General features: G+C 43.1%; 1 protein-coding gene across 4 annotated transcripts in view; it reads right to left on the bottom strand.

Annotated features, from left to right (window-relative positions):
• Positions 1-21,179, bottom strand: part of CRB1 (crumbs cell polarity complex component 1) — a 160,214-nt gene that overhangs the window by 105,336 nt on the left and 33,699 nt on the right. For 2 of the 4 annotated variants that reach the window (XR_007244568.1, XM_048497123.1), the window contains exon 2: positions 13,065-13,649. Coding sequence is in view for 3 of the 4 variants with exons in the window: in XM_048497123.1 (XP_048353080.1) it covers positions 13,065-13,649 (585 nt within the window). In the remaining variant the exon portion in view is untranslated. Of the gene's footprint in view, positions 1-3,651; positions 3,760-13,064; positions 13,650-21,179 lie in introns of all 4 variants that reach the window. The other 2 variants (XM_048497121.1, XM_048497122.1) reach the window with 2 other exon arrangements.

Genomic DNA, 21,179 nt, shown 5'->3' with positions numbered 1-21,179 from the left:
CAATTTCCATCTTCTGTCATCTTGGTTGGGCCTGCTGTGATTCCATCTGGGCCCGCCTGTTTCCTCCCTTTCTTCTTCTTATCTTTCTCTTTTTCCTTGCTTTTTAGCCTTAGGAACGGGCGCCTGTTTGAACTGTTTTAAACTGTATGAACTGTTTTAAACTGTATGTAACTGCTGCTGGTGTTTTAATATGTTTAAGTTATGTCGCTTGAGTTGCTGTTGGACAACAGCCATGTTGTGAGCCGCCTCGAGCCCCCCGGGGAAGAGGCAGCCTAGAAATTTAAAATATAAATAAAATAAATAAATAACGGCTTTACCCACTGTGGCTTGTCATCTAGCTCAAGTGGTGACTTCCCGTGGTGGCGAAGGGAGAACTGAAGGGAGGGAGTGTGCCCAATGGTGGGATCCAAAAATTTTAATAACAGGTTCTGATGGTGGTGGGATTCAAACAGTGGCGCCACCGCACACACGCAACTCCAGTCCCTATTGGGCAGGGAGGTTGCTTTAGTAACCCCTTCTTGGCACTCAGAAAAAATTAGTAACCACTTCTAGAGAAGTGGTGAGAACTGGTTGGATCCCACCTCTGAGTGTGCCCCTCTCCCTTGGTCACGCTGCCCTGAGCGGGAAGATTGGATAGCCTGAGGCTCATGACTTAGGAGGAGGGGAGCATTTATTCTACAGTTAGAAAACTCTTTTAAGATAACCAAAATTACCCACAGCTTGCCTGCTGGACTGCAGTCCCCACGTGTGCCTGCACAGTGTTATGCTAGCTTAACAGTTAAAACGTTTTAAAAATTGCAATGGGGAATAACCACTAGATGAACACACAGTTACAGGTAAGCAACAGTGTTTTTACCAGGAACAAACTTTTTCAGGTGTAGCACAGTATCTATGGAATTTTCTTGTGCAACTGATTGATTCCATTACATACTAGGTGAAACACGCCTGATATCTCTCCCCTTACAGTTCCACTGATTTCCAGTTTTATCCATTTCATACACTGTTTTGCTGTATTTTTTTAAACGTTGTAAAATGCTTTGTGAACTTTATATTGAGAGTCAGTGTCGAACAAATACATTTATGTCCATCTGATTTCAGTGGGAGAATTCAGCATGTCTTCAGAACTGATGGTCTAGCACAGGGGTCTGCAACCTGCGGCTCTCTCTCACTGAAAAGACAATATAGCACAACTTATGGTTTGGAAGGCCTGTGCTGGTAATTGTAATTCTGTTAGAGCATAGAGGGATCTTCCACAAAGAATTCTCCAAACATCTGAGGATTCTTTGTGGGGAAGCCAGGACAGTGCAACTGATATAAACCAATCCAAATTTGTAGCATAGATATGCCTTGAGAGATTGGCTTAAGTTGGGTCAAAGAACATTAGAAAAAGTAGCTATTGGCTGGCTCTGTGTTTCAATGGAAAAATGATTGTTTCTAGAGACACAGAAACCCAGGAATCTCCTCTTTCATTCTTCCTACGGTTACCTTATTTTTTCTAATCCTTTAAAAAAGTAGGATAGACTAGAATGCCATAACTCCAGATAGGAATGCTGGCTGGGATCAGGGAATAGATCCGTCATAAAGACAAAACTCTCAAATCTCAAAATCCAGATGTGAGGGGTACATAAGCTTGGTCTGGTTTGTCTCCACATATTCACCATGGGAGGTTCCTGCCATTCCACAGGATGCTTCCTAGCTGTGCCTGCCCATGCTAAATTGGGAGCATGAGAAACCTCTCTCTGTGTGAGTTTTCATAACACTAGGCTGCTTTTTGATTATGGACTATCACCATAAGGGGGAATGCTGCAGCCAATCCAGCAAACCAGTTGTACTCCATTAGTTAACAGCTGTTTAGCACATGCATTATAAACAAAGCATACATGTGCAGAGCATTATCATAATAAAAATGCAGATCCCCCCTCCACTGGCTTAAATGTTCCATCCTCTTGTTATTCATGTGCTATAACTTCTTCCATTTGTGTGAGAATTATGTGAGACATTTCTCGGCTCTTTGAGGGGGGGGGAAAGCATACAGCATACCAGGCACATAAAGCAGAGCCCGTAGAGCAAGTAGCAACCCCAAAGCCGGTAACGAGAGCATTTGGTTAGCATTACCGCTGTCGATTTATTGCAAGTCCTCGGCACACACATCAAAAGTTATAAGCTTTTTAACATCCCAGGGAAATGAGATGAGGCTGGATGATTTCCCACTGTGATTCATAGTGTCAGGCTGGGATAATAGCAATAGGCAAGCTCCCTCTGACAGAGTAAATGAGGATTTTTATTACCAGCGGAGACACCTGAGGGGTTTCGTCCAAGAATCCCTCTGGCTCCTGCATTTAACACATCTCGCAGTGAGGTGTGGAAAACCAAACAACAACCAGAACAACAACAGCAACTCCAAAATGGCCTCTGATAAATCATTCTGTTAAGAAGGCTTTAAAATCCAATATTTTACTGCAGCAGAAACAGCAAACTACCCCTTTATGGAATTATTACCCTTATTATTTTACTCATTGCTGCTGGAAGCTGTTTTAAAGCCATATGTCAACAGAGTGGAGTCTCTTTGGGTTTATATTTTACACCTCACTTTGTTTCCTCTGTTGTTTCAACTTTTAACCCCTTGTGGTCCTGACAATTCAGCATTCAGGTGGACTCTCTGTTTTTCCCTAATGAAAATGAATGATTATAGAGGAAGGGAACAACTAAACTTCAACTCCAGAAGTGGGGAGTAGGCTAACATGCTGGAGAGGGTTCTTTTGAGTTGCCTGTTCTTGGGGCTGTTAAATGTGGGGGGATGAAGGTGCGGTTTCAGAATCCAGCTTTGTATGCTAGATAGGCAATGGAAATGTGAAGGAATAATTTTTTATTGTACCCACAGTTGCAAACTTAAAGAGAAGCTGGATGAATCTTAGGAATCAAAAGTCTTCGCAGGAGCAGGAAGTGAAAACTTCTCCAACCCAGCTTGACATATATGTTGCAATGCAGCATGGTTTGCTGCGTTTGGCTCCCTTGTGACCACTTTCCATGCAATGTTGAAATGTGTGTGTCATGGAGCTGAACTTAATCACATGCCTCCTTCCTATTCTACTATTTTTTTCCAGAGAGATTTGTAGGATGTGCCAACATATGCCCTATTCATGTGAAGAAAGCATCTAGTTCAGTGGTGGCGAACTTTTGGCACTCCAGATGTCATGGACTACAATTCCCATCAGCCTCTGCCAGCATGGCCAATTGGCAGGGGCTGATGGAATTTGTAGTCCATGAACATCTGGAGTGCCAAAGGTTCGCCACCACGGATCTAGTTGCTAGTGCAGGGTGGGAATAGAAGAATAGTCTTGTAGTGCAACCACATGAATCAATATCCAGTAAGCAAAGTTTTCACAATTTTCCTGATACGTTGTGATAGAGATACTTAAGGATGTGTGCTAATCACATCTGAAAACAACTGATTCAGCACCATCTCAGTAGTTTATTTCGACCTAAGTTGTACCTATTACAAGTGAACTACTCTGAGAATGAATGCCAACATGCAGTCAAATGATTATCATAATTAATATGGTGTTGAACATTTCAAGTGCTTTGAAATTGACTCAGACTGACCACATTTCAGAAAAGTTATGAAAACAAGACATTATAAGTTCCACTCACGTGTGTTCCAGCTGTTCCTATTTACCATTTGGGGGAGATGTTGAGAAGGCCTTTTGTTAGAGTGCCTACACTTGAAATGTTTTCCGAAGATCTTGAGGAGTGAAACTGCTAAAACAGAAAAAGATGCACCTGGACGTCAATGTCAGTGCATGCACATGACCATAAAGTGCCAGTGGATTTCTTTTTGAGAGTCAGCATGGTGTAGTGGTTAATAATGGCAGACTCTAATCTGCAGAAATGGGTTTGATTCCCCACTCCTGCACATAAAGCCTGTTGGGTGACTTCGGCCAGTCATAGTTCTCTCAGAACTCTCTCTCAGCCCACACAGAAACAGGCAATGGCAAACCATCTCCAAATGTCTCTTGTCTTGAAAATCCTATGGGATCATTAGTCAGCTGTGACTTCATAGCACTTTCCAACACCAGTTTCTCCTGCATTCTGCAATAGCTACCTGCTCAGGTAATATCCAAATGCAGAATGTGGTTTCAGTTGTACCTATTCTAGAAGAAGGAAAACCAGATCTATTGTGATGCTAAACATTCTCACATTTTAAGTTTGTTGGCATACCCTTCAGAAATATACAAAAAATAGGGGGTGTAGTGGAACTCAATGCAATGCACAGAGGAGACTGCTTGCCAGTTCCGGTGTGCACATAAGTGTTTATCTGTCTTTTTGCTTGCTCACTTTATTCACATTGTTGTTTGCTTGCTCACTTTATTCACACTATTAAATAGAGAACTTTCTTGTTGGTAGCCTATAGTGTTGGTTGGTTTTCTATAGCCAATACCGTCTTCAGAAACCAGTGCACCACAGGCTATAAATGTGACATCACAGAGGTAGAGAAGAGGGTTCAGCATTGTCTGAAGAGTGAGGTGTTCAGATGGCAATCCATTGTGTCAGAGTAGCGCTTGCAAGTAAAGCAGAGTGTCCCTCTTTTCCTTTGTGATGTGGTGATGGTACATTACAATTGTCAGAGAGTTCAAATTATCAGGCGCAACGAAGTGAAAAAGTTAACATAACACAGGGACTTGAGTGGTTGGAGGCAGCAAAAAGTGCCCCTTCTGGCATCTGCTTCCCAACGTCTCTTCACAGTAAGATCACCAGCCCTGCTGGGCAACCGCATCCTGTCTAAACTCTTCGTTTCTGCCCTCCCTCCCTTTAAATTGGTTCTCTTTCTCCCATTGTCCCCAAAGGGGAAATATGCCCTACCCCATCCATCAAGGCGAGTTTGTTCCTTTGCTCCAGCTACAGCCTTGGGTCTGGCTGATAGAGCCTGTTACAAATGCTGCTTCCTGTGTACAACAGGAGGCCCAGGTTGGATGTGATAATTTCAGAGCGGCCATGCTGGCAGTTAATAGGCTTTTCCTTCTTTCTCCTCTCTGGCTTTCCTGTTGTTCTGTAGTTTCTCTCATCACTTGGCCTGTGCCGAGACACCTACTGGTAGCAGCAGGGTGGAAGGAAGGCAACAAGCTTCTCGTTTGAAATAACATTTGGAGAGCATGTGATGGATCTTAACTGAAGGCAGGCTTCCAAAGGAAGTCCATTCCAGTCAACAGAAGAGATCTGTTGCTACCTTTCGACATGTCTCATGAGATTGGGAGAAGGGGGGGGGGTCCCCAGGAGTGTGTGTATGTGCATGAAAGCAGTTTAAACCATGTTTTTAATTTCTCACTCCCTGAAAATGCTTACAGCTATCATAATGTCTTTTTATGCTACACAGCTTCTGCTGTTTTTCTTCTCTGCCTCTCTGGAAATTGCTCAGTAAGCCTGATTTTTTTAGGCGTATTAATTCTAAAAAGACAGTGCTGCACTGAATGTTTTCCCACTTTTAATTTTTGAGTTTAAAGTACACTTTAATGGAGCAAAGATTTCTGCTAAAAATAGACTCTCTCTCTCTCTCTCTCTCTCTCTCTCTCTCTCTCTCTCTCTCTCTCTCTCTCTTTCTCTCTGTTTGTGTGTGTCTGCGTGTGTGTACACAGTGTTGCAACTTGGTGACACAGTCATTTATCCTGGCCACCACTTTTTTGTGTCATTTTTAACCCCCAAATTGCAGCATTTTCGTCCTTCCAGTGGTTTAGTCACAGACACAATGCCACCCTGTCAAGGTTCATAAAGTCAGTGAGATGATGTCAGAATTCATAATCAATCAGATTTGGTTTTGTGAATATTTCACTGACAGATTTTTGAGGGCAGTGTAAATGACTAAGCAAATATTTTCACAAAGGGTGCTGAAAAATTGTTCACAAGGGGGAGAGGCCTTTCTGCCACTGCTGAAAACGTTCAAGAAAAAACCCTAAAGAATGTCAGGTCTGTCCTGGTTTTTAGTCTTTATAATGCTATTTTAAACTTTTCTGATTCTGAAAAAAGGTGGGTCTGCTCAGACCCACTACTATCAATGCAAGAATGCCTGAGGATGTATCTCGGCACACTGCCCCTGAATACACTGGTCACAAACCAGCAGTAAAACAGGAACACAGAATCTTGTTTTAGTTTAAGAACACTTAACTGGATTGTAGCCATTATCTTAGCAATTAAAGGGAATGAAGGTGCAAAGCAGTCTATTGTACAAGCCCGTCCCCTCATTCCCCCAGCATTTCAGGGCTAGGCAATTGCATGATGTTCAGTATCAAAGTGTATTATAAGAAATCTCAATAAGAAATCTAACATGCCTGAATGAAATAGGTTTACCAGGAAATGGTATTCCTAACAACATTCTGGGCTTTTCTGCATGATTTTCTTGCAATCAAAGCATGGCTTTTTGGGGATTACAGTCACAAGCAGACAACCAGCATGGTGTAGTGGTTAAGGTGCTATACTAAGACCTGGGAAGCCCAGGCTTAAATCCTTATTCACACCATGGAAGCTTACTGGGTGACTCTAAGCCTGTCACACACTCTGAGCTCTGTCCCTGGCTCGTATTTAGATGGGAGACCTCCAAGGGGTACCGGGACTTGACACAGAGACAGACAATGGCAAACCACCTCCAAATATCTCTTATCTTGAATACCCTATGGGGTTGCCATAAGTAAGCTGTGACTTGGAAAAAACCAAAAACAAAACTAGTCACAAGCCTTATAATCAGTTTGGACATGGTTATTCAACCTGCCTGCGCTCCCCATGCATTCTCAGTTGTGGAGTCAGTTCATTTTTTTCTCCACACAGCTTAAATAGTGAGGCTTTTAAACAGAGGGGCACTGTTATCATTGGTGATGGCATTGGTGGCATCATAGCACCCTCTTTTTTTAAAACAAAATGCCACCAAATCTATATATATATAAAGCTAACAGTGACTTTGTTGGTGACTCCCTAACGCCGAAACGGCTGGACAGATTGCCACCAAATTTTCACATGATGTCCCTCCCTGTTGTGGGCAGGTAATCGAACCTTCAGATCGCCGAAAGTCTATAACTGAGCAAGGTAAAACATCTTTTTCCTGGTGCACCAGGCCATGAAGCTGGCTCTGTTTAACTGTCACCCTTAGAGTGTTCATGCAGCCTGTCTGTCTGTGGCCTGAGGGCTTGGTATGAGGGCTTAGAATGTTCACGTAGATGGGCAGAGATGAGCAGTGAAAACAGTAAATAGGTAATACTGTTAGGTAATATGAGTGGAAGTGAAACACATACACACTTTGCCGTGTGAGACGTCAGGTGGGGTTCCCCCCCTCACACACAGGTAACTTTCACTCTCTGTGCCTCACCCACTGCTACCACACAACACACATACTCTCATACACATCCAGCTCATCCTCAATAACACTACATCACTCTGCTCCTCCCTCACATCCAAAACCACCCACTTACCCACTTCCTCACCCATATTCGCCACAGCTCTCTTTTACTAAAAGTGAGCTGGAGTTTGCCTTTTTCTTCTAAGAAAATCCACGGGGTGGGGGTGAACCAACACTATTGTCTCTGCTTCTTTTTCACACAGCCCTTTAAGAACCCAGGGAGCTGGCCTCGATCTGAGCGCCTCACCACCCTGCCTCTGTTGCCTGACTGGGATAGCCTCCTTGCCCCAGTTCTGCCTTACCTAAGCCAGGACTGTGCATGTCAACCAGTCTCATGGACAGCAGGATTTGCACTCTGGACAGTTCCGTTGTGGAATGGAAAGGGTTACCTTATACTAAAAAAACAAGCCACCACCATATAACAATGTGGATTGAAAAGGGAAAGAGGGATTCCATTTGACCACCCCAAAAGGCTATGCTGCGGATCATTGGACCTGCATGGACATCTGTGTGGGTTGTGGACTGTGATGAGCAGGACAATTGTCACAGCAACACGTGGCCGGGCCCCGCTAGTATTGATATAAAATTAGAGTGTTGTAACAACAGGCTTAGAGAGTTCTCTGAATCCCCAGATTTCATTTTTTTAGAGAACAAGGAAATCTCTATCCTCCCCTCAATGAAGGTATGCCCTTTCCCTTATATTTCTATGAGAGTAGGGAATAAAGACTTAATTTTTTTTAAAAAAAAAAAGAAAGCTGGGAATTTAGATAATCTACCAAGCCTGTTGTTATAACACTCCAATGACATTTCAATATTTTGATGCCATTAAAAAGAAAACACTCATATTCAGGATGGGGAAGAGGAGAGGGTGTGGATTGATCATTGCAGTCAAGTCACCCAACAATGGGTTGGAGGTGGGTAGGAGTGGGCAAGACAAAGAAAACTGACAGAAATATTACACACAAGGAAAAAGCCAACTGAAAATTGGCTTCCAGAAAAACATCGAGATACAAGTGGTCTCAGGAGAACCAGAAAAAAACTGGGGAAAATACAAAAAAACTGAAGTGAAAACTAAAGGCACAAAAGTTTGTGCAGACATCAATAGAGAAACCAAAGCAGTATGAGTCCAAAACCGATGAAAAACCTCATGTGGAAAAGCCTATTGTGTTGGACTTGTTCTTGTACCTTTGTTCTCTAAACCCCTATATCACGTGTGCAATTATATTCATTGCTTTCTGTTCTTTTCATTATAAAAAATGTTAAAGACAGAAATGTTTTCATATTTAAAAAAATGTATTGTGGTATTTATTGTGTCCATCAAAAAGAAAGAAATTATCCAAGGGAATACATTATTTTTTCTAAAACATTTTGGGGTAATGGAACGCTCCTCGTTACAACAACATAGAAGACAGCGTAGAATACTTCTCAGAAAGTGTTGTACTCTTTGAAATACTGACCCACAGTTTAAAATGTTACTCGTAAGAGTTACAGCATTTCTCAGTACCTTCAGTCTCACAGTAAGAGAGTCTTACAGGGTAGTCAGGAACATAATGGGATGGTGTCCAGAAGGTGGTACAGGAAAATGAGGAGTAAGCAAACTGATTCTGCATTATATGGAAACAGTAGGGAGCATAGTTGAGCTGAGAAAGCTGACTGAACCTGGAGGTTCTTAATGTGAGAGGAAAAGTTTTATACAATACTGCAGGTCAAGAGGATCGATAGGAAAACCAAGCGGGCATGGAGATCCAGGAATGTAAAGGCGGGTAAATAAGACTGTGGATTGTGGAGGATACAGAAGGGCTTCAAAACATAAAGAGACAAGTCTAGCACGTGATGTGACTTGTTAATACATGGTATATTACCTGGAAGGTGAATATTAAATGTGTAGTGCATTCTGCTACGTATTTTGCATGCTGAGAAACTTGCTTTTTTGTGAACTAACTGTATGTATTGACTATACACATACTAGCTAATCCACAACAGCAAGTTTCGCAGCATGCAAAAATACATTTCATGTTGTTGCTGGTGCTGTAATTTGTAACAAATATTGGGTGGAGTTACTGGTGAAGGTTCCAGTTCTCTGTTCGGTCATTGGAAAAAATGAGTTTTTTGTTACAGACTCATTTTTTCCCCTAGGAGTCCCATGCAGTTTTTATTCATATGCTGTGGAACCATTGGGTCAACTGGCTGAGAAGAGTGCTCTCTCTACCCTGGGATGTTTCCTCAGGCAAGGGAACTTTCATTAGAAGCAACAAACAAAAGTCTTTGCTAGCTGAAGTGCTGCATCAGAGGGAGAAATCCAAAGACTGGCGCCTGTTTTCAGTCAGTGATATACTGGCTGAAAATGGCTCTTGCTTTCCATTTCCAAGAATAAGGCCCTTTCCACACGTGCAGAATAATGCTCTTTCAAACCGCTTTCAATGATCTTTGTAGCAGTGCGGAATAGCAAAATCCACTTGCAAACTGTTGTGAAACTGAATTGAAAACACATTATTCTGTGTGTGCGGAAGGGGCCTTAGTTAGAGACCAGCTTGCCAGATTGGGTACTTACGGTAAGTATTAGTTTCCAAGGCAGTTTTTTGCTGGTGTATGAACTGCATGTTACAAAGCATTGCAACAGCTGAGTGTGAGAGGAAGTGTTTTCCTCTGCTGATAAGGAAACATGTAGTGCAAACATTTGTCTAAAGTGTGTATAAGTTTATCCCATATCCATTTCTGTGCCTTACAACAGTTTTGTTGACAAATTTTACTATAAAGGCTGCAGTCCTGGTAGAAAACTTATTTTTTTAACTGGAATCTTATTTTGGATTAAACAATGTTAAGAGCTGGCAACAACATTGGGTTTGCATACTGACTCATTTGTTACACTAGCGAAGGGTTCTCTAATTTCCACTGGAGTTTTCCCATTCGGCAAAGTTTTCCGCATTAGGAATCTCAGCAATTCATTTCTGTTTGTCTCGGCAAAACAGTGCTAAAATCTTTTTGGCAGCAAGCAAGCATTCACAGAAAGTGGGCAAGGATGGGGAAAGCAGGGCTTCTCATTGGTTGTTGGTTCCTTGGCCACTGATTGGCCATTACAATGCAAAATTTCAAAAGTCCCTTGTGGGGTATCTGCAGCCCCAGCGTGGCGCTCAGCACAGTATGTCTACAGGTAAGCTGCTGACCATTTCCTCCTCAAGCCCCCTACAAGTTGCCCAAGTTGCTCTCTAGTCTCAAGCTTGGATGTGCCTTCCATGGCAACCATTTTGTGGGGGTCCCCACCACACACCATCAACATTCCAAAGGTGTCCTCAGGCTCCAAAAGTTTGGGACTGGAGAGGCATTTGCCAAAATTCCAGTTCACACTGGTTGTGATGATGCACAATGGAGGTTTCCAGATGGAGGTTTTTTTCTCATATGATAACATTTTTTAGTATTTTCCCATATGAATTATCATATTTTTCCTTTAATGCAAAGGGACAGGATTAGCTTTGCTGCAAAGATATGGAAGCATATACACGAAGTAGGGGATGTGAATGCAGTATTCCCAAAATATGGGAAGCAGGTAACAAAAGGGAAAATATATTTTTAATTGCGAGACATGCAAAATGGCATAGTGTAGTGTCCTGTACCTTTAATAGTGGCTAAATGTGTTTAAACAGACACTTGACATTTTTTGTGGCATGGAGATAAATAACATCACTTGATAGATAGCATCCTGTTAAGCCTCCATGAAAGGGACAGGACATTTTTCTCTAAGCTAATTGGCAAACCTATAATACTTAAGTGAATAGGAATGTATGGTGTATCAGGCACCAATTAGCAGAAGCCTGTGACACTGACATAGCCTTCCCCAAAGTAAAAGGAGGAAACCGAAACACTTTATGGGCTAGTGATTCAGGTATTTAATCACAATGTTATTAAATAATATACAGGCAAACTTCCTGCTGATCCTAAAAATAACAAAACTGGATTACTCATAAATGAGGTAGGGGGCTTCAGCGTACTTGGAGGACTTCCCTAGGGATGCAAAAAATATATTTTGTGAATTAACATCCCCAAGAAAAGAAAACAACAAATAGACTGATGAGGAGAGAATATTCTTCCCAGAGCATGGTACATTAACTTCTAAAATTCTGGAGCAGAAGATTTGGGGGCCAGGGGAAATTGATGCTCAACAATTTCCCCAGAGGCGTACTGGGGGGAAATGGAGCCCAGAGACATCCATTCTCCAAGCGCCCCCCGCTATGCTCACCCCACCCCCAAGCCCCGCCCCCTCCCGGCTGCTGTCTCCGAGCCAGCAGCTGGCAGTCCCTTCTGCCCTCCCCTCTGGGGAGGACAAAAGCAACTGGAAGGCTCTGTACTGGGGCCTTTGCTTTTATAAGCTTGGGGGTGGGACCACACCTCTGAGGAGTGGGGCCACGCCCCCAAATTTATAAAATCAAAGGCCCCAGCATGGAGCCTTCCAGTTGCTTCTATCGTCCCCAGAGGGGAGGGCAGAAGGGATTGCCAGCTGCCGGCTTGGAGACAGCAGCCGGGAGGGGGGGCTTGGGGGGAGCTGTGAGGGGGAAGACTGGGGGGGGTCCTCTGGTTTCCTTGGTAACGACATGGGCAGGGCTGAGGGCGCCAGAAGATGACAAGGCAGCAGGAAGTCCTGCTGCCTTGCTGTCTTCCTGGTCACGTAGGGGGCCAATTTTGTGCCCTCACTTGACCAGATCAATGGTGCCTGGGGACAGAGGGTACCCCCATCCCTAGACAAATACGCCACTGACAGTCCCCCAACTTTTTCCATCTATTAATAAAAGTTGATAGTAAAGAACATATAAATAGATAAGCAAAACAGAGCCACCCTCAGACAAAGCAGGGATTTCTGATGACCTTAGATATGCAAACAAATATTAGATTGTAAAGAAAGAAACCCCTTAAATGGCTTGGTCAGCATACTTATCACCCTCCATGTTGGGGTCATGGCATGTCAGTGAATGGGACAAGGGGTAAGGGAGAGGAAAAATTGGCCAGGTCAAGGCCTTCAGAACTTAAACTATTCTAAAGAGAGATATTTGGGATGGGAGGAATGTTTCTAATTATTTACTCCTCTCCTTAGTAATTCTCAATAGGCTTGTTCTTATGTAATGGGTGAACTTACTGGATGATACATCTAAATTTTCCAGATGGCTATGTAGTTGCTCATCTGGGCAAATCACATTGTTTGAAATAGTCTGACACACAGCATAGCAAGATAGATCTCTTTGGCTTACCTCTTTCAAGGGGAGAACTATATGACTTCTGTCACTCTTTGCATGCAGAGTCCCAACCTCCATGTCTTTACAACTGAGGTAGCAGAAGCATTAGATACTGCCTGACTGACTCATGAAGATATCAAAAATATTTTTTCACACCACTTAGAAACCTGAAATTTGGTACATAGATAGTCCATTGCACTTCAGCTACTAAAAAATCTGAAAATTAAACATTTATATATCCTCCTCAGAAGTTTGAAAATGGGACATATTGATAGCTATGTCAGAAATGAGAAGATGATGTTTACCTCACAAAAGAGTCTACCACTCCAGCACTGTGCAAGACAGTGTTTGGTCATGAGTCCCATTGGCTTTTTGTACCCTTGAATTAACCTTGTCTTCCAGAAGGAAAAGATGAAGAACATGTTTCTATCTGTGCGAATCTATACTGTGTCATGACCTCTTACCTGTATACTCCGGAGGGCAAATGCAGTCGTACTTCCCTATTAAGTTCAGGCATGTTGCATTGTTTAGGCAAGGCTCTGAAATGCACTCATTCACTTCCAGGTCACAGTGCCTCCCTTGGTATCCTGGAACACAGTAGCAGGAGTACCTGCCGATCCTGTCTCTGCACACTGCTCCATTGAGGCATGGATTGGAAAAGCATTCATCAATGTCAGTTTCACAGTGAGTACCTGTGTACCCTTCAGGACAGGAGCAGACAAGGCTGCCAGGCTCATCTCGGCATGTGCCTCCATGCCTACAAACATGTGAGTCACACAGGCTGGTGGCAGTTTCACAGGTAGTTCCATGGTACCCTGTGGGGCAGTTGCAAGAAAAGCTCAGGTTTCCTGCAGTACTTAAGCAGGTGGCATTGTGAAAACACGGGCTGGAGGAACAAGGATCATCGGTTTGAGTGCAGTCCTCTGCTGAAGTGTCACCTGGTGAGTCCAGGCAGCGGCAGCTAGCGTTTTCTGCAGAAGTGCTACAATCAGAGTCCTTTTGGCAAGCATTTGACAGGCACCTGCGGTCATCTTGGATGCAAAATGATTCTGAGAATGAAAGACACAGATTAATGGGCAACTCAAGGGACAAAAAAAACAGAGATATAGCAATTAACGGGATACACAAAAGCAACTGCACAGAAAAAACATTATGACCTAAAAGGAGCACTGAGATCCCAGGATTAATGCCAAAACTTTTTGTAATTGTAATTCTCCTTATTTAATGATGGGCGAGCCTGGCTCATGGACTTTTTTTTTCAAACACCAAAGTTTGGCAGCCATTCAGTTAACTGAATAAATAGAAGTGGAAAAAAAACTGGAGACTTGCATCATGCTCAAGAAATCACAATTGTCTGTACTCATCTGGTTTTGTTTACTTTTACTCCTTTTGTTGGCCAAATGGCAAACTCGGCAAAGAGGTTTCAAAACCACTTTTTTTTACAGGGTCAGCTTCTTTGTGTGAAGTCTAAGAGAGAACTGGAAGTTTAAGGTATTTTTATAGTATGTGTTTATCTACAAACATGTTGAGTTAAGAGCAGGAGGTGAACACACAGATGGACAGCAGTGTTTTGGGAAAAGCATCTGTATACCTCTCTATGACTACATTATACCCACCAGCTGTAAAAAAGAAGCTTTCTTCTCTTTCCTTTACCTGAACTGAGTCACAAGACTGATTCAAATTGCCTGGGCAAGAAAAAGGGAGCAGTTAGCATAAATTCCATTGATATGCAGTGGCCACTGGAAATATAAATGTTATTAAAGAAGAACTTCCTGCTATTAAAATAGAGAAAGGTCATCTCTTTGAGACAGAAGGGATGTGTTCCATAACCATATAACCTATGAGATGATAACACCATCTATCATATGTTCAAAGAACTTTCCATTCACTACCTTATAGCAATCTTTACACCAATCCAGTAGGGAAGGTAAACAATATTACAGATTGGTTTGGGGAGTGGGGAAGCTGAGAGATAGAGGCTTGTCTGAGGTGAGATCCATGCAAAGTAATACCTTTGGGGTCAAGCTAAAGATCCCTTCCATACATTTTATGTTTAATTTTGCAAAAGGAATGGTTGGCCTTATTTTTGAAGAACAGTGTGTGTGTGTGTGTGTGTGTGTGTGTGTGTGAGAGAGAGAGAGAGAGAGAGAGAGAACTTTAAGCCTTTCCTCCCCTGCTGCTTTCTTGCTGAAGAAAGCTACTTTTGCCTTCGCTGGTAAAAATGCACAGGAACCCATATTTTTCCTGCTTAGGATAAAAGCAGCTCAGGTTGGTTTCCCCCAAAGAAAAAACAGCAGAAGAGGAAAGGATGAAAGAACCCCGCCCCCCCACCTGTCCTGAAAAAGCAAGACTAGCAGCTGTATTTGCAAAAGAAAACAAACTATCATTTAAAATGAATTTTAAAATGCCTTCCTTCCCCGTTGATTAGTTTTTTGCTCCTGAGTTACTGCAGCTCTCAATGATTAAAAGAGTGCAGATGGATAAGGCTTGGTGTGTCAGGAGATGGACTGCAGGTTCTTTGTTTCCTGATTAGTCATGAAAACTGGGGGACAAAAATAACACTTTGTAAAAAAAGAATTCTTAACTGGATGTTGTGGGTGTGTGACCGTGGTCTGGTAGTCTTAGTTGATAACATTTCACCTGCATCTATGGCTGGTATCTATGGCTGGCAACTTCAGAAGCATGGCAAACCCACAACAGCCAGTTGATTTTGGCCATGATAACCTTCGACAATGCACCCATTCTTAACATTTAAGTAATATGAAAAACAGAATTCTTAAGTAACCACGTTGTCAAGCTGTGCCTTACATATGGGAAAGAACTGTCTAAGGCCTCACTTTCATGTTCCTCCAACCTAAACATTATTCAGTGGAATAAGTTTATATATCAGCAGCCCTGTGATCAAGACCTCAGCAGCAGAGTGATGAGAGATGGATGTGTGAACCAGTCCTGAGTGTTCAGAGCTATATTCTTTTCCCCAAAGCAGCAGCAGAAGTGCTTTTCTTTCTGCACCTCAAATATTCCCCTCAGTACTCTGCCAAAGTAGCTGATGAAAATGGGGACAGAGAAAGAGAGAGACAAGTAATCCCCATGTCTGACCTTGCTGCACAGGAAGGCAAGTATCTGATTCCACGGGAGCTGTCTCCCCTGTACATCACGACCTTTAGAGTAACCCATGCTAGGGGGTAAGAGCATGCTGCGTGCAGGCACATGGCTTTCCTCATGCCTGAGATACAAACATCTGTTCTTTGAAAAAGAATATTGTCCCAATTAACACTGTCGGAAGGGAGTATAAAGGGTGTGAGAGGAGACAAAATAGGGGAGCCCAGAGTGATGTTGGGAGCAGGGTCTTTGCAGGTTCATATACAGAATTGAGAAAAACTGCACAAACCTTCTTACGTTTTCAACCAATTAAGATCACTTAACAGTGACCTGCTTTGACACAGATTCTTAAAATCAATATTTAACATCCAAAAAAATTAAAATAAACTGCCGATCAGTTTGGATTTAGACTGACTGACACATGAACTAATTATTCAAGTCTCCTTAAAAGGCATGGTGGCATTAACCTAATTACTCAAGGAATTAATGCCAGGCATTTTACCCCACTGTTAAGGCTGTTTGATGTAACTGAGATCCTTGGCAAGAGGATTTTTCGCCCTCAGAAAATTGAATATATTAAAATCTCAGAGGTGTTTTTCCCAAATAATATTTTCCTCACAGTCAAGTCTGCCATCTACTGGTAATTCAACAGTAATCAGCTATTACCAAAGTCTCATAAAAACTAAGCCATTTGGAGATATCAGTGTCATTTGCAAATATGGAGCTGGGAAATGGCAGAACTAACTTGAGCATTAGAAAAACATTATAAATCATGTTAGAGTTTAATTCCATTATATTAATGGACACTTTCTTAACAATTGATTTCCTTGAAATCTGACAGCAACAAATTTTAGGAATATATCTACTGAAAGACTTCATTTGGGCTTGCCTATCTTGAGTAAATATAGCATTTACCAAACTTTCTAAAAAGTGTCACATATTGTTGATAGTCTACTATACCGCCACCATCTTAGGTCTTTTCTGCACACAGCACTTTTCAAAGGTGTTTTCAATCCCATTGTTTGCCTCAATGTTTGCGGGGTGGAGATAACTGCAGGCAGTTTCCACCAGGCTTTCAGCCCCTGAACACCACTGCAGCTGGCCCCAAACCTGTGTCACAATTTTCATAGCACAAGTTCCTTTCCCCTATGCAGTTTATTGGTGGCAGGAAGATTCCACAGTTTTCCTCCTGCCCAATAGAAGGTGCAGCTGCGCTCCCTCACCCCTTCTGAATTGAGCTGTAAGAGTTGGACAGATTTCTTTTGTTCCAGAGTAGTGATTAGAGCAGAGGTACTCATTCTGCAGACTGAAGAAAACCACATTTGCAAACAACCAAAACAGCCACTTTTACTTCCACCCTGGGCACAAGGCCTGCCCTGCAGGGAGGTTTAAAGATTTTCTGTTCCTCTGGTGGATGCTGTTTCAAGGTGGAAACCAACTGCCAGCCATGGTTTCTACTGGGCAAGAGCTTTGCTCACTTTCCTGAAACATTGGATAGGTACTATATTGGAAATTATTCTCATGAGAGCCACGGGCGGCATGTCAGAGACCCACATGTGGCTCCCAAGCCCCTGAGCAAATATCAGTGGTTTAGAGGATGGGTTGAAGTGGCTATACAGAAACAAGGAAAATAAGAGTAGCTAGCAAAACGTGTATTTTGTTTTTGAGTTTAAAAACTCGGGAATCCAGGGATTATTGCAAACAACCAGTAAGTATGCTTTGTATATAAAAAGGCATTGCCAACAATCCCCCACCTTACCCCGAATGCCAGGTAACTTACAACATTATCGGGGAATTCTGCCTGAAGATCAGGCAGGAGACAAGTAACAAGACTAATTGGGATTCATGAACAAATTGTGGTCTGCTATATACAGCTGATAGGCCCATGATGGTGAACCCATGGCACGGTGCCCAAGGCGGCACTCAGAGCTGTCTCTGTGGGCACGCATGCCGTTATCTCTCCCTCCCCCTTGCCCAGCCAGAGGAGGCTGCCAGCAAACACATTGGTAGTCACCCTGTGCAGGCTGGCCGTGCACAAAGCGCTCTGCCGGCTGGGGCTGAGCTTCAGGGAGGTCTTCTTGAGTCGACCTGTACCATCTACTGCCCCACAAGTACCTCCCCTCCCCCACAAAGCTTGGGAGGCTGGAGGCTGGCACACTTTTCTTGGCATGTAACCAGTGGTGGGATCCAAAAATTTTAGTAACAGGTTCCCTCGCCAGCCCCCCCTCAGCAAAGGAGGCAGAGGCGTATCTAGGCAAACCTGAGCCCTGGCAAAACCTGAGTTTGATGCCCCCCTCATGGGCAGCCACCACGACCCCCCAAATTTTTTTTGCACCAGGTCATTTCTAAATCATCATCACATTATAGAAAATGCCCCAACTCACAAATCTGAACACAGCAATGGTGAAACACAGGTTCTTTGATAGAGACTGGTGAGATAAAAGGTACGAAAGGCTGAGAATCCATGAATTGCAGTACCTGAAAGGGATTAACCCAGTTCAGGGAGTTACATTATTAGTCGCAATTGCTATATGGAACCTTCACGTTCAAAGACAGGATGCCTCTCGGGGAGGCGAGGGCGTGGAGATGGAAAAGCGGACCCAGTTAGTAACCCCCTCTCGGCACACACAAATAATTAGTAACCCACTCTCGGGAACTGGTGAGAACCTGCTGGATCCCACCTCTGCATGTAACTTTGGGGACCAAATTAAACATTGGGGGTAGGATTAAAAAGTAGCAGTCCGGGTGGGAGGCTTCCATTGGAAGGAATGTGTCTGCCAAGAGCAGGGCAGGCACAGTGGTGGGATTCAGGCACTCGCCCCGATTGGAGTGAACTGTTTGTTAAGGGCCCCCCTACCCTGAGAGAGAGAGTGATGGGGCTTTTAGTGCCTGGGAGCCCAGGACGGGGAGGAGAGATCTTGCAAGGTCCCTAGGCTCGTGATGCCAATCCTGTTCCCACAGGATCAAAGCAAAAGTACAAAAGACAAAAGGCATTTCACACCAATAAAGAATTGAGCTAAACCAGGCTTCGACCAACTGGCAGGAAAGGGAGAGGAGAATCCCTTATCGCCCTGAGCATCCCTTCCTCACCCCCCTTGTCAGAATTAGGGCCATTCTGACAGAGGCAAATGTGGGACAGAGGGGTCCATTTCAAAATATTCTCCATGCTTTTATTTTTCTGTTCCTGTTGCATTTTTATGGGAAGTCAAGTGCTGTGATGACATGTGAAGGAAAAACCACAGATCAGATGGCTGCTCCACAAATTTAACTTTCCTGAAGTTATCCTACCCCTCGCACAGCATTCTTCCTTAGGATTGCCTTCCTTGACTGCCTTTTTACTTCTATTTAGTGGTGGTGGAGTTATTGGGTTTCAGAAAGTGAAAGTTTTACTTCTCTCTCCCCCTGCACCCCCCCCCCTTTCCTTCCAGGCCCCCAGTGTGATAATAGGGTAATTATTTCAGGGAGATTTATTAGCATTAAACTTCAGACCTAGTTTTGGGGAAGCAGTGTAGGTAACCCTGTTAAGTGCTGTTAAACCCCACTGATTTTCATGGGAAGAACTAAAGCGCAATCCTTTACCTGGGAGTAAGCTCGGTTGCTGGCAATGGGGCTTGCTTCTGAGTAAACACTCCTAGGATCATGATTCAGCCATTCGAAGCGTTGCATGGTTGCTTCAAAGCAAAGCCATCGACTACCACCAAGCTTACTCCTGAGTAATGCACATCTTGGAGCCAACCATTTTTTCTAAGCTAAAACCTCAATATTCAGGTTAAATTGCCATATTGGCACTTTGCGATAAATAAGTGAGTTTTGGGTTGCAGTTTGGGCACTCAGTCTCGAAAAGGCTCACCATCACTGTGATAGGCTAACTGGAGTTGGTGCAAAGAGCAAAGTTTGTTGTGATGTGTGAAAGCATCCTGTATTGTGCTTAAAATATTATTCACTTTTCAGGTTTATGTTCCTAGCCTTCTAACATGTAGCCCAATATATGAGATGAGGGGGAGCATTCTTTCTTTGTTTAAAATATTTATACGCTGCCTTTCCTTCATGGCTCAAAGAGGCTTACAATTCCAAAATTAGAAACATACAAAACACAGTAAAACCCAACTTGCATCCTTCCCCAAGAAAATTCCTGCAGCCTTAATGCTTTCATAAATAAAAGGGTCTTATGGCACCTCCTAAAAATATCTAAAGACAGCCCCTCCCCTTCCCTTTTTAGGGAGTTCATTCCACGAGGTGGAAGCCACTATAATAATCTAATGGACTGTGGTAAATGCCAAGTGAGCCACCATAAGTGGAGAACAACCAGAAGGTGGCAACCAGAAGACAGCATTTGTTTAAAGGGGATATATGAGAACAGAATTGGCTGCAGTTCCTTTTACTCTGATCCTGTGTGACCTAGACAAGTTCAGTAAAGATTCTGGCACAGTTGCCATCCAGCTTGTGGTCAACTAGTATGTTAGCATGCCATTACATCTGTACGCTTGCCATGCACAAAAATATTACCATGACTAAACAAAATGCATAGTCTGGAAACACTCTGAGTGCCTCTAACCATATGCTACATGACATCATTTCACTCAGGGAATATTTTCTAAAACTGTGTCTGGGCAACAGAAAATGTGCTGCTACAACTAATTCCAAAGTATCACCCAAGTTTTCTTCCTAAGGCAATGGTTTCAAGTTATCCATGGATATCCCTTGGTTCACCAGTTATTTAAAGAAACCAAACCTGTCACTGAGATTATGACACTGCTGTGTTCACATTGCATTGCCAATGAAATAGCTTCACATCCTATGTCCCTAGGAAGGGTTTTGAAATAACTGATTCCACTGGAAGTGTACTCATTGCCCAAGGTGGTCGGCATGGTATCAGAGAGTTCTTTGCTATGGTACACCTAGACATGTCTCAACTTGTTTGGAATGGACTATGATAGATAATGAAAAAGACAGCTCATAGATCTGCCAACAACTCCCTGGAAAATGCAACCCCAGAAGGCTATGTATGTTATGCCGTGTCCTTGGATGCTACATGATGGCACTTGAGGAAGTGCCAATGAGAATGAGAATGGGCACATAAGAAGAGCCAAAGAAATTAGAAGTGATTTCTCCCAGACATGTGCAGCATGAAAAAAGACTCAGAGATGCCATGCTTAGTAGACAGAGGAGTGAAACAAAGCATGCAAGAGGACAAAGAAACATAAATTGGTGTGGAGGAGTAATATAAAATGTACCAATCATTCTTTGCAGCATGTTAAGCTCCAGCAGTTCTCTCAACAAGGCTTCAGAAACTACTCTCTGGCCACTGTGGTAGCTTGCCATAGGAGGTAGCTGTTGGTGGCCAGCTCAAGGCTATTCAGCAGTAGTAACATTGCAAATAGTTAGAGAATGGTATTTCTGCTACCAGCTCAGCAAAAGTCAAGTGAAACAAGAAACCAATAATGTTCCACCCGGTGCTAAAAAGCATCTGACTTTAG

Source organism: Sphaerodactylus townsendi, linkage group LG05 (assembly GCF_021028975.2).
Source record: "Sphaerodactylus townsendi isolate TG3544 linkage group LG05, MPM_Stown_v2.3, whole genome shotgun sequence".
Classification (NCBI taxonomy): domain Eukaryota; kingdom Metazoa; phylum Chordata; class Lepidosauria; order Squamata; family Sphaerodactylidae; genus Sphaerodactylus; species Sphaerodactylus townsendi.
Note: the sequence above shows the minus strand (reverse complement) of the source record. Positions and strands in the feature narration are given on the sequence as shown.